The sequence below is a fragment of the Erythrolamprus reginae genome, chromosome 3 (assembly GCF_031021105.1).
Source record: "Erythrolamprus reginae isolate rEryReg1 chromosome 3, rEryReg1.hap1, whole genome shotgun sequence".
Taxonomy (NCBI): Eukaryota; Metazoa; Chordata; class Lepidosauria; order Squamata; family Dipsadidae; genus Erythrolamprus; species Erythrolamprus reginae.
The window spans coordinates 118806467-118818896 of NC_091952.1; the positions used below are offsets into that span (position 1 = coordinate 118806467).

A 12430-nucleotide genomic window follows, 5' to 3' on the forward strand; every position below is an offset into this window, starting at 1 on the left:
ATTGCAACAGCCTTTTATAAAGTTGAAGAAGGATGTTTATGCTGTTAGGCAAATGTTAGTTTTTGACAGGAATACAGACAGCTGCCTGTTCATCCTAGAGCAATAAAAGAATAGAGCAGTTGATGTTATTATAAATATCACCTGTTAAGCTGAAAGAGTCTAGGTGAATTCATAAGGCCTGAATTGAATGCTTGAACTGTAGGCATCCATTTTCTTCAGAAACTTTTCAATGCTCGGATCCCCAATTGATTCTTCCTCATCAATTCAGAAAGAAGGAAAGAGGTCCTAATATCTCAATTTTATAATAAAACGATTAAAAAATAGCTCATTTTGTTTCCTTTTTCTTTCTTTCCTTTCTTTCACATTCTCCTTTGAACGGACAGACAGAAGCACACCAGAGACAAAAAAAAGGCTCCCAAATATTTTCTTCGCGGGACAACTTGCTGTCCAAAGAAACGCGGCTCCCTGCAGGAAACCAGGGAAAGGGGGAGTTAGAAGAGAGGCAATTCCAACGTGGGCTGGACTTCCTTGGGCGGGAAAACCGCGTTTCCCCCCCTTCGGCGTTAGGGATTTTCCATCCCGGAATTTCCAAGGAAGGCTCTTTCTCCCACAATCTTGCTCCCCTATTCCGTCCCCCCTCCTGCCCTCCCCCGTCCCTTCTCTTTATAAAAAGAACGAAATGGAGGTCCGCCACACACCCATTCCTCTTTCGCGGTTACAGTGGGCCTTTCTTGGGGTTCCTGGGCGAGGCAATTTCGGGACCGTCCTTTTTGAACCCGCTCGAGTTTTGCGTCCCCCGGACCCAAGTCGTCGCCGCCAATGGCACGAGTGACTTCAGCGCTGCTCTCGCTGCTCCTGACATTCACGACGGGTGAGTTGGGAGTTTGTGGCTGGTGCTCTGGAGAGAAAATGTATTTTGTTTTGCGATATTAAGTGATATTAAGTTAGAGAATGAGTGGGTGGGTGGGTGGAAAGAGTTAGAAAGAATAAGAGACAGATGGATGGATGGATGGATGGATGGATGGATGGATGGATAGATAGATAGATAGATAGATAGATAGATAGATGAGACAGAATAAGAGACAGATAGAAGATAGGTAGATATGATGGATGGATGGATAGATTGAAGAGAATAGGAGACAAGTAGATAAAAGATAGGTAGATACGAGAGAGAGAGAGAGAGAGAGAGAGAGAGATATGAGACAGAATAGGAGACAGGTAGATAGAAGATAGGTATATATGATGGATGGATGGGTGAAAGAGAATAGGATAGAAGATAGGTAGATACGAGAGGGAGAGAAAGAGAGAGAAATGAGAGAGAATAGGAGACAGGTAGGTAGAAGATAGGTAGATGTGATAGATAGATAGATAGATAGATAGATAGATAGATAGATAGATAGATAGATAGATAGATAGATAGATAGATAGATAGATAGATAGATATTATAGAGGGGAAATAATTTTAATTCAAAGTGATTAATTTTAATTCAAAATGACAATGAAGTTATTCTAAGTCTAAGTGATTTTATAACTGTATTTATAAATCTTTTGTATGTAAATAGATTTTTTTTAAATGAGGCTGCAATTTTAGTAGACTTTGAGCAAGCAAATCCCACTGCCTACTACAGGATTTCCTTGCAAGTAAAGCAGGCATAATGATCCCTTCTGCTGTTAGCAGACTGCACATCCACATGGATTCAGAAATAATATACTGCAGGCTTATGGGCGTTAACTTCAATTTAGCAACCAGTGAATTCAGAAGACTTCTTCCTGAGTAAGAGTGCATTGATGGGATTGTCATTCAAAAACCATAAGTTTTGGGTAATGCAGTCTTTTAATACATTAAGTGGAAGCTTAATTATACATTACAGTATTATATATTAACTCTAGCTGATGGTATACTTAAGCAAGTGTCTTTTAAACTAAACTCTTACTCTTTAGGACTCTAATTTGAGCAATACTGTGTATTTAGATTGTCAGTTCAGTTGTAGGTAGTTCAATTGTGCTGAGACCTTGAATTTTAAGCTGTAAGGCATACCTGTTTCCATATACAATAAGCATCCATTGGAATTCCATCTTCATCTATTTAATTTAGACACCAATCATAACTGAAGCTCAACAGAATCAATGGTATGATATTCTAATTGTGTGCACATATTAGAAATGGTTCCACTGAATTCAATAGATTTTTTCCGATCAGTGGTCGTAAGGTTACAGTCTTGGACATGCCATTAATTTTTCATCTTGGACCCAGAATATGAGATTAGTATCACCATGACTACACATCCGGATAACAGTTCTTAGTCACTTTCTTCTGTATGCTGTGTCAGTCTGGATTACTTCACTGATTCCGCATTCAAATAGATGTTTGTTAGTATCACCATGACTATACATCCGGATAACAATCGCTAGTCACTTTCTTTTGTATGCTGGATCACGGTGATCAGAGTCTGGATCACCGATTCCACATATTATTATTATTATTATTATTATTATTATTATTATTATTATTATTATTATTATTATTATTATTATTATCTATTAGATTTGTATGCCACCCCTCTCCGCAGACTCGGGGCGGCTCACAACAGTGATAAAAACAACATATACAGTATTGACAAATCTAATAGTTAGAATCTAAAATAACAATTGTACATTTAAAAAATCTAAAAGCAAGGAACCCCAATATAAAAAAAACCAACAACATACATACAGTCATATCATGCACTAAAACTACATAGGCAGGGGGAGATGTCTCAGTTCCCCCACGCTTGACGACAGAAGTGGGTTTTAAGGAGTTTACGAAAGGCAAGGAGGGTAGAGGCAGTTCTAATCTCTAGAGGGAGCTGATTCCAGAGGATCGGAGCCACCACAGAGAAGGCTCTTTCCCTGGGTCCCGCCAGATGACATTGTTTAGTCTACGGGACCCTGAGAAGACCAACTCTGTGGGATCTGACCGGTCGCTGGGATTCGTGCGGCAGAAGGTGGTCTCGCAGATATCCTGGTCCGGATATTTGTATCACAAATACTGTATATCACAAATAGATGATATTTGTGGCTTTAATGCTGGTTTACCTGTAAATTCAAACATTCACTTTAAAACGTGAGTCTAATCACAACAGTGTTACGGAAATAGAAATCTTATTACTATTGTAAGATATTTTTGATAGAAGTATAAACATTATAGTGGAATAGAAAATTATTTATCCCATTCCATTTAGGTGCTTCCCAACTTCAAAATAGTTCTGGGTGGCTGTTTATAGCAAGCCATTATTATACTAGCTGTATTTTTGTCTGTATGCATCTTTACCATTCCAAAGTCAAGCAATTTTTTGGTCTTGATACCTACTTATATACAGTTCCATTCTGCTTTTGTCTTGGGTATCTAGAAGCAGGTTTTTGAAAATTGACTTTGGCTCATTGGGATAAATGCTTGATTATAAACAGCAGGAAGATAAATATTTATCTTTAACACTGCATCTGTGCTGTCCCCAGAGACAGAGATAGTTGGACTGTATTTAGGCATGTCTCTTTAAGATATTGCATTAGGGGAAATGTAGTGAAATTGCACTCTGGGTAATGTAGTTTTACATGTGACCACATTTGTGTATTCCTATTGGCTCTGACCCGGGATGAGGGGTAATTGGAGAGAACATTCCAGAGGGTCTTTGTCTTCACTCACTAAGCCAGCCAGCATGTAGATGCTACACCTAGAGCCTGGGTCAATTCAACCTCTTTTTACCTGCACAATGGGAAAGATTATACTGCAGAAGAATCATATCATAACTGAGTTATTGTGAGAATGCCTGTAATAAAATGATCTGTGATACCTTATTGTGCTGAGTTATCTGACTGGGAAAAGTTGAACTTATACTAGAACAGCATCCATATATCCTGAATGTGCTTCCTTCTCTCTTGTTTCAGCTAAAGCATTTGGAATAGAGGACATTGTGCCAAAACACAGAGTTGTTACACAAATTGGACGCAAGCTTGCTCTAAGCTGTCGCACAACTGGTTGTGAATCCCCGTACTTCTCTTGGAGAACCCAACTAGACCATCCATTAGGTGGGAAACTGAGCAGTCAAGGAAATAGTTCAGTTTTAACTATACAGTCTGTTGGATTTCAACATGAGCACCAATATGTCTGCACTGCTGGTTGCAAACTGGGTGAACCATCCAAACAAAAAGCAGTCCTGGTTGACATTTACTGTAAGTAACTTAACTGCATTAAGATGTAATATATCTAATTCTCTTAGCATGCCTGTAGTTTCCACATATGGAATTTAAGTATGTAATTGCTCCTTAGGTAGGATGGTTCTTGCATTGTAACTTTTTCTTAAAGACTGTGTTGGATGGGACATAGATGCTGAATGGAGAGTTACATATATGTGTCTGTATGTATGTGTGTGTGTGTGTATATATATATACACATGCACATACAAACATATATATATATATATATATATTCAGTAATAACATGTGACAAATACAGAATATTTATTTATTCAATTTATTTGTTTATTCAATTTTTATGCCGCCCTTCTCCTTAGACTCAGGGCGGCTTACAACATGTTAGCAATAGCACTTTTTAACAGAGCCAGCCTATTGCTCCCACAATCAGGGTCCTCATTTTACCCACCTCGGAAGGATGGAAGGCTGAGTCACCCTTGAGCTGGTGATGAGATTTGAACTGCTGATCTACAGATCTACAGTCAGCTTCAGTGGCCTGCAGTACAGCACTCTACCTGCTGCGCCACCCCGGCTCTTATAGTTTGTCGGCTATGAATAATAACTGCCTTGGAAATGACCCTGGGTTGGGCTGAGAGGCAAAAAGGAAGCTGTGATGCTCCTTCAATATACCACGGTGATTCGACAGGAAAAAAACATATTCTCTCCCCCCCCCCCCAATGAAGCTGAAGGTATTAGACACTAGCCTAGAGGTTAATTATCTGCCTTTCAAGGCAAACGCTGCAAGTTCAAATCCCAGTGAGAGGCTATGGCTAGCTGATGAGGCCAGAACAAGGCTGAAATAGATCTACCTTAGTCTCCATTAATTTTAAATTCAGCAAAAACACATGTCACATGTTTTTGCTGAATTTTCAGCAGGTCAACTTTATCACAGCTTATGAGACAAATGGAAACAATTGGAGAATCTGGGAGTATTTGTGCCCATAGTATTTGGGCCTGTTGTAATTTAAATTCTTAACCTGCTTTTTAGGTCATTACTTCCTAATACTCCTGAAGGCCAGATCCATAGACAATGAAAAATGTTGTGGAGGGCATATCCCCCCAAAAAGAAGACAGGTTAATTAGAGAGACTGCATGACAAAGACTTGGGTGTATAAAAATCTATGAAACCTGAATGCTCTTAAGCCAGAAAACAATGCAGTGTATTTACTCTTAACATATTAGCAATAGCACTTAGATATATATGCCACTTAACACTGCTTTACAGCCCTCTGCAAGTAATTTAAAGCAGTGTTTCCCAACCTTGGCAATTTGAAGATATCTGGACTTCAACTCCCAGAATTCCCCAGCCAGCATTTGCTGGCTGGGGAATTCTGGGAGTTGAAGTCCAAATATCTTCAAGTTGCCAAGGTGAAAGAGTAAGCATATTGCCCCCAACAATCTGGGTCCTTATTTTACCGACCTCAGAAGGATGGAAGGCTGAGACAACCTTGAGCCAGTCAGGATTGATCTGCTGACAATCAGCAGAATTAGCCTGCAATACTGCATTCTAACAGATTAGCTCATTTTGCCAGTGCACTAAATTAAAATTGTTTACTGAGATGAGGTAGCAGCATAATGGAACTGGAGCCAAGGGGCCCTTTTCTCCTCCATGGTTATGGGTCTTTTCATGTTGTAAAAATTTATTTTATTTATTTATTTATTTATATATTAGATTTGTATGCCGCCCCTCTCCGAAGACTCGGGGCGGCTAACAACAATATAAAAAGACAATGTAAACAAATCTAATATTAAAAACAATCTAAAAAACCCAATTTAAAGAACCACTCATACACACAAGCATACCATGTATAAATTCTATAAGCCTAGGGGGAAGGGAAATTTCAATTCCCCCATGCCTGACGACAGAGGAGTTTGTGAAAGGCAAGGAGGGTGGGGGCAACTCTGATATCTGGGGGGAGCTGGTTTCAGAAGGTCGGGGCCGCCACAGAGAAGGCTCTTCTCCTGGGTCCCGCCAAACAACATTGCTTAGTCGACGGGACCCGGAGAAGGCCAACTCTGTGGGACCTAACCGGTCGCTGGGATTTGTGCTGCAGAAGGCAGTCCCAGAGATATTCTGGTCCAATGCCATGAAGGTGGTTCATTCAGAGTTTACATATCAAGCAACAGTAATGTAGACTCTTGTGCCATGCTATTGGTTCGGATGCCATCATCTGGGGATCAGTTTGCATCCAAAACGTGAGGACTAAGTAATTGTGAACAGAGTGTTGACAGTTTTAGCTGCTAACAACCTTCTTCTGATATGGTTCCTTTGTTTCTTCTTTTAGCATTTCCCAGTGATCCAGTTATTGAGCTCAAAAGCCCTCTCATTCTCGGGCAACCTGCTTCCGTCACCTGTCGGGTCCCCAAGGTCTATCCTTCCGAGCAGTTGATGATCACTTTGACCAAAGGAGAATCAACTTCTGAAAATGATTTTTTTCAAGACCCTCATACAAAATCATTAGAGACCAAGAATGCGAAGATGGATTTTATTCCTACCGAGGAAGATTTTGGGAAAGAGATTACATGCGTAGCTGAGCTGCTTTTAGAGGACGTGACTCTGAAGCCCAGGCGGTCTACACATGTGATGGAAATAAATTGTAAGTATGTTGATGGAATAAAGATTCGAGTATAGGTTATACTGTATTCGTGTTAAGGTTGCCTCCCCTTGCAATAGGCTGAACCATCATGGTTTTAGGAGGACATTAAGAAGCAATCTTAAGGCAATTGGTGCACGACAAGTCAAATGGGCAGTTCTGGTTTATGCTTTCATTTTTGTAAGCTGCTTAAAGTGCTTTCCCCCTTGATTAATATTTGTACTTTAAACATTTTTAATAGAGGAAAAAATCCACCAGTGAATAAACAGCTATGCATTTTTTGATATTCACCAGATGATTCTCAAACTCTTCCCCATTTGGGGCATTCATTGTGACCTTCAATTTACAGTTTACTAATTTAACTTGGCTATCCTTTGCTTTCTTTAAGATGGCCCACGGAATACTCAAATCGTGGCATTTCCAGGCAACAACATACTAGAAGGAGAAGCACTGATACTTACCTGCTTGACTGACAGTCATCCACGGGCTAGTTTTGTCTGGAAGAAGCAGCTTCCTGATGGTCTTACCCAGAATATTATGGAAAAGTACAACCTCTCTATCCCAAATCCTCAGGCCTCTGACTCTGGAACCTACATTTGTGAAGTCACCAATGAAGTTACAAGTGTAGTGGAGAGAGCATCATTATATATTTCTGTAAAAGGTATAAAACTGCTGGGAATGTAAAAAGCCACTTTCTGAATTCACTTACAGATTGTTTCTTCAATACTACTGGCCTTGGAAAGCATGGCTTTTACCTTTCCATGTGCAACAATTTTGTATCACTAATCCTGTTATAGCCAATCTGCTTTTAGTTATGAAGGGTCCGATAATAGCAACTTATTTAATATTGCAAAAGAAAGATATTCAGTTAGTCAGCCTATTCTTATTCACAGAATATTTATTTATAGATAAAAAATAATTTGCAAATCAGAATCTGGAATCCCTAGATTTAATGTGCTAATAAATTTTACAATATTTGTTGAGGGTCATTTTGAGAGCCTTTTAACAACAGCAGTATACTACATAATAGGAGAGTGCGTGATCATTAAGTCCATTTCAAAACGTCCTAGCTTTCCTATTTATAATCCGATTGTGAAGGGGGGAGGATTAAGGCAGAAATGTGAAGACTATCTTTGTTCACGCAAGTGATTTCAGTGTTAATGTTAAATATTCTCTATCTAAAGTCTGAATGTCAAATATTTTTCATTCAATCAACAAACCCCCCCCCAATACAGTATATAAGGTTTTTTTTAAAAATATTTTCTTGAGCATTCATTTTGAAAATATTCAACATTAACATTCATATTTAGTATCGTCGCATAGTTTGATTTTATATTTGTCAAGAGTAGACTACTTTTTTAAACCATTATTAACAGAAGTACATATTTTCATTTCTTTCTTTAGCTTCAGTCTTTTCAACAGCTGCTTCAGCATTAACTACCCCATCGGAAACAACAGCATTAACTACCCCATCGGAAACAACAGCATTAACTACCCCATCGGAAACAACAGCATTAACTACCCCATCGGAAACAACAGCATTAACTACCCCATCGGAAACAACAGCATTAACTACCCCATCGGAAACAACAGCATTAACTACCCCATCGGAAACAACAGCATTAACCACCCCATCGGACACAACAATATCCTTTACATCAGATGCAGCATCAGAAACTACAACATCGGTTACATCTCTTTCAACACTGAAAACCTTTATGTCTACTACACCAGAAATAGCAACACCGGAGTTGATTACAATGTCTGCATCAGATATAGCTCCAAAAATAATTACCTCTGTAACGTCACATGCGTCACTGAAAAACAATACCTTTGCGTACCTTGTGGATGCTTCTGATGATGACAGAAATAATACAGAACAGATCCTAATAATTGGTATATATTTTCAATCTTTGATCCACATAACCATATAGCACTAATACCGCTAGCAGATTGCATTGCCTTAACGCTCCATGTTTATGGTGTAACAGTCCCCAAAAGCTAACTGGGATCAGCTCTTCCTTTCCCTTGCTAGGATTCTTGCAATACTGAAAGACATTGCTTAGACAGCAAAATAGCCATAGTCGTAAGTCCAGAGGTGGTCTGCTAAGGTGGAACGGTGATGTGTGCTTGCCCCTGTGGCTCTGAGTGCTAGCTAGCTCTGACTCCGCTAGCACTCAGAGCCATGGGGGTGAGCACACGTCACCGTTCCACCTTAGCAGACCACCTCTGCACAAGTCTCCTTTTTCACTGCTGTTGTAACTTCAAATGGTCACTAGGAAAATAGTTGTGAGTTGAGGTCTACCTGTATAAAGAAATTCTATACAAGACGAAAATAGCAATGAAAAAAAATGATCAGAAATGCAGTATTTTCTGTGGATCAAATGCCTTAACCTTTTCACTATTCTCTTACATTCCCTTTAGCCCATCTTTCACTCTTTTTCTAATTAAAGTTGATTAATTGTCCATATTAATCTGTATAGAATCTTTCCCCAAACTTATATTGGAAATTTAATTCCCGAAATTCTCCAGACAGCATGGCATTCTAGAGTATTCTGGGTGTTGACAACCACACATTAGAATAGAATTCTTTATTGGCCAAGTGTGATTGGACAAACAAGGAATTTGTCATTGTTGCATATGCTCTCAAAGTATATAAAAGAAAAGATACATTTTGAAACTTACAAGATTTAGGAAAGGTGTCCTAGAGGGGTTTTTGGTGATATTATCCCTCTTCCCGCACAAAAAAATGTGTACTTCTGTATCAAGGCCCTATGTGCATTAATGTGACATGGTATAAACATTGTTATAAAGGGGATTGAAATTTGATAATGTGACCAAAATACCAATCCCAGAAGAGAAGGCAGTGAAGGTAATGTTAAATCCTGAAATAGATAAACATTTGCTAGTGAAACTTTACGATAGTGTTGCCAATGGATATTATTGTCATGTTATACTCATTTTTCCCTGTTTGTTTCATTTCAGCCAGAGTTGAAGAACTGGATTACGTGACTCCTGTAATCATCGTAGTTTCTTGTTTAGCCACAGTAGCAGGTCCTGTAGCTGCCATATTTATTTACATTTTTAGAAAGATGAAAATAAATGGATCCTACAGCCTTGCAGACTCACTTAAACCAGTTTAAGACAGTTCGACAGTTTTGCAAGTTTACCAACCTGGATCTTCTTCAGAATCTGGATGTTGATCTTTCTCATCACAACTCAGTGTGAGAGGAATTGAGCTGATGTGCTTTGGAAAGGCTGCAAACTTGGGTCGAGACTGTCTCCTTGCAGTGCCTCTGATCAGCCATAAAGTGATTTGTGATGTTGGACTAATTTATAGATGTACCTCTAAACCAGTGGCCCACAACATTTTGGGCACCAGGTTGTCCTTGTACCATGGGTCACCAGGGACCAATTCCATGAATAGAGGTTTTTCTGCGGACTGGAGAGGGCATGAGTTCGTGTGCTGCCTGTATCCCAAGGATGGGGCTTCCCTTATGTGAATGATCCAATTTCTGGCATACTACAGCCTGGCGCTGATCTACGGACTGGGGGTTGGGGACCCCTGCTCTAAACTATGTTTCCACTTTGCAATATCAACTTCCATGTGCAACATGAGCCAAATGAAACCTGTCTTTCTTTTGATAGTGCCACACTAACTTTCATGCTTATCTACATACCCAAAAAAGTACGTAGTTACTGATGAGAATAAAATGAAGTGCAATAGGGTGGGCTATCCAGAGATACTTATACAGTAAGTAGGTGCAAGTCATGCTATATGAACGGTTTATCAATGGAAGAGAAGTAGCATTGCAATGTAGCACTGATTATAGTTCTAGTTGGGTAATTAAATGTCTGCAATAAAACAAGCTCACAGAGCACCAAGGACCCCACATGAACAGCTTTGTGAGTATAAAAAGAAGGAATGTATGCTAGCTTTAGGAAAGGTATTTCTTTGTTTGACAAAATGCTCATTAATCTCCACTTGTTAGGTTTTTGTGCCATTCCTGAATCAGTTTACTGCATCTGTGAGCTCCCGCCACTATTTTACTTCCAACAGTTAAACCGTTTTGCTTCCATGCAAAGTGACACACTGCGTGGATATTTAATTTTGTATTTTGGTGGTGGTGACTTTGTGGCTGCAGGCAATTCTCAACCAAGCAGTGATTTTGCCCTTCGTTCTAGAAGTTGGGTCATTTCCAAACTGTTTTTGAAAGATAGGACAGTAGAAATGTATGTAAATATGCTCTAAAATATATTGTATATTTCTTGTAAATAATTTATCATATTCTGAAAATATGTATTATGTGGGATACAACTGGACATACAATAGATGTATATATTTTGTATATAGTACTTTTAACCTGCAAGTAGCAAATGCAAAATTATTCACTGCTACTTGTGAATAATTACATGATATTCTGAAGTTTTCAGAATGGGCTTCATCTGGGTGGAACTAAGCATTTTTCAATAAGAGGGGTTTTAAAATTAATTTCTTCTGTTGAAATTGGTTAAATTTTAAAAATGCTTTACTTTGATGGGTTGTTCTGAATAAATGAATGCTCACACACCCATGTTTGCAATGCTACAAAGAGTGGGGAAAATAGAGTACACACAGTATATAATTTTACGGTTTTACATAATAGTGGAAGCTAATATTCTTTGAGAAATATTAGGAAACTTGGAAGAAGACCATGGTTCTCAGGACTTTCTAGGAAAAGAAAGTATCTTATGTACATTTAAAGTAGGGAATGAGTCGCATTGTAGAGCTAAAACTCTACTTTGCTGTTGTTAACTATTTTATGAAAGGAATAATTTGCACACTCCAGACCAAATGGCATTTTAAGTTCTATTCCAAGATTATAACCTGTTTTTTTTCAAAAAAAAAAATATTGTGGGTCTTTGACCCACCTGGTTCATTATTTTGGTACTTCTCACAGCTTGTACAGTATTATTTAAATTTGTTTTTAGTAATGCAGTGTCCTGTGAAATGAATGTTTATGTTGATATCTGTAAATTTTCTTTGGTTTGGTTAGAGAATAAAATAACACAAATGTTATAGTCATTCAATGTATGATTGAATTGTAAATAAAATGCTTTTCTGATTTTATAATCACTACTGGTAATTTGATTTCCATTGTTATCATCGGTAAGCTACAATCCAATAGAACACCCTTTCTGTAGAAAAAAAAAGATAATGGGGCAAGGGTGTAGTTGTGGCCATGTGTATCTTCAGGGAGAACAAAAGAAGTCAAAGGATGAAATATGTGATAATTTCTTCCATTTTTTTAATTAAACAAAAATCAGTTAAATAAAAGAGGAAGAATGAACAACTATAGTGTCAGTAGGTATCTTTCTGAAAGCATCCCAGTATTGTATAACTAAATAGGGAGTGTGTTTTATATTAAGCATGTATTGTGTATATTTTTCATGATTACAATTTAAGTGTCCTGATATGAAATGTCCTTATTTCTCCTCTCTTTAACTCAAGTAATCACTGCATGGTTCAATATATATTTAGTTATATAGTTATTGATTGGATTTTTATCCTGTCTTTTATTACTTCATAAGTAACTCATGGCAACCAATATATTTAATGCTCTTTT

General features: G+C 38.3%; 1 protein-coding gene across 1 annotated transcript; it reads left to right on the plus strand.

Moving 5' to 3' along the window:
- The first annotated feature begins 726 nt into the window (after positions 1-726).
- VCAM1 (vascular cell adhesion molecule 1) lies at positions 727-11934 on the plus strand. The gene is made up of 6 exons (XM_070749026.1): positions 727-871; positions 3925-4209; positions 6516-6827; positions 7213-7485; positions 8229-8720; positions 9810-11934. The coding sequence occupies exons 1-6, from the start codon at positions 820-822 to the stop codon at positions 9965-9967; spliced, it is 1572 nt and encodes a 523-aa protein (XP_070605127.1). The 5' UTR covers positions 727-819; the 3' UTR covers positions 9968-11934.
- Positions 11935-12430: the final 496 nt, after the last annotated feature.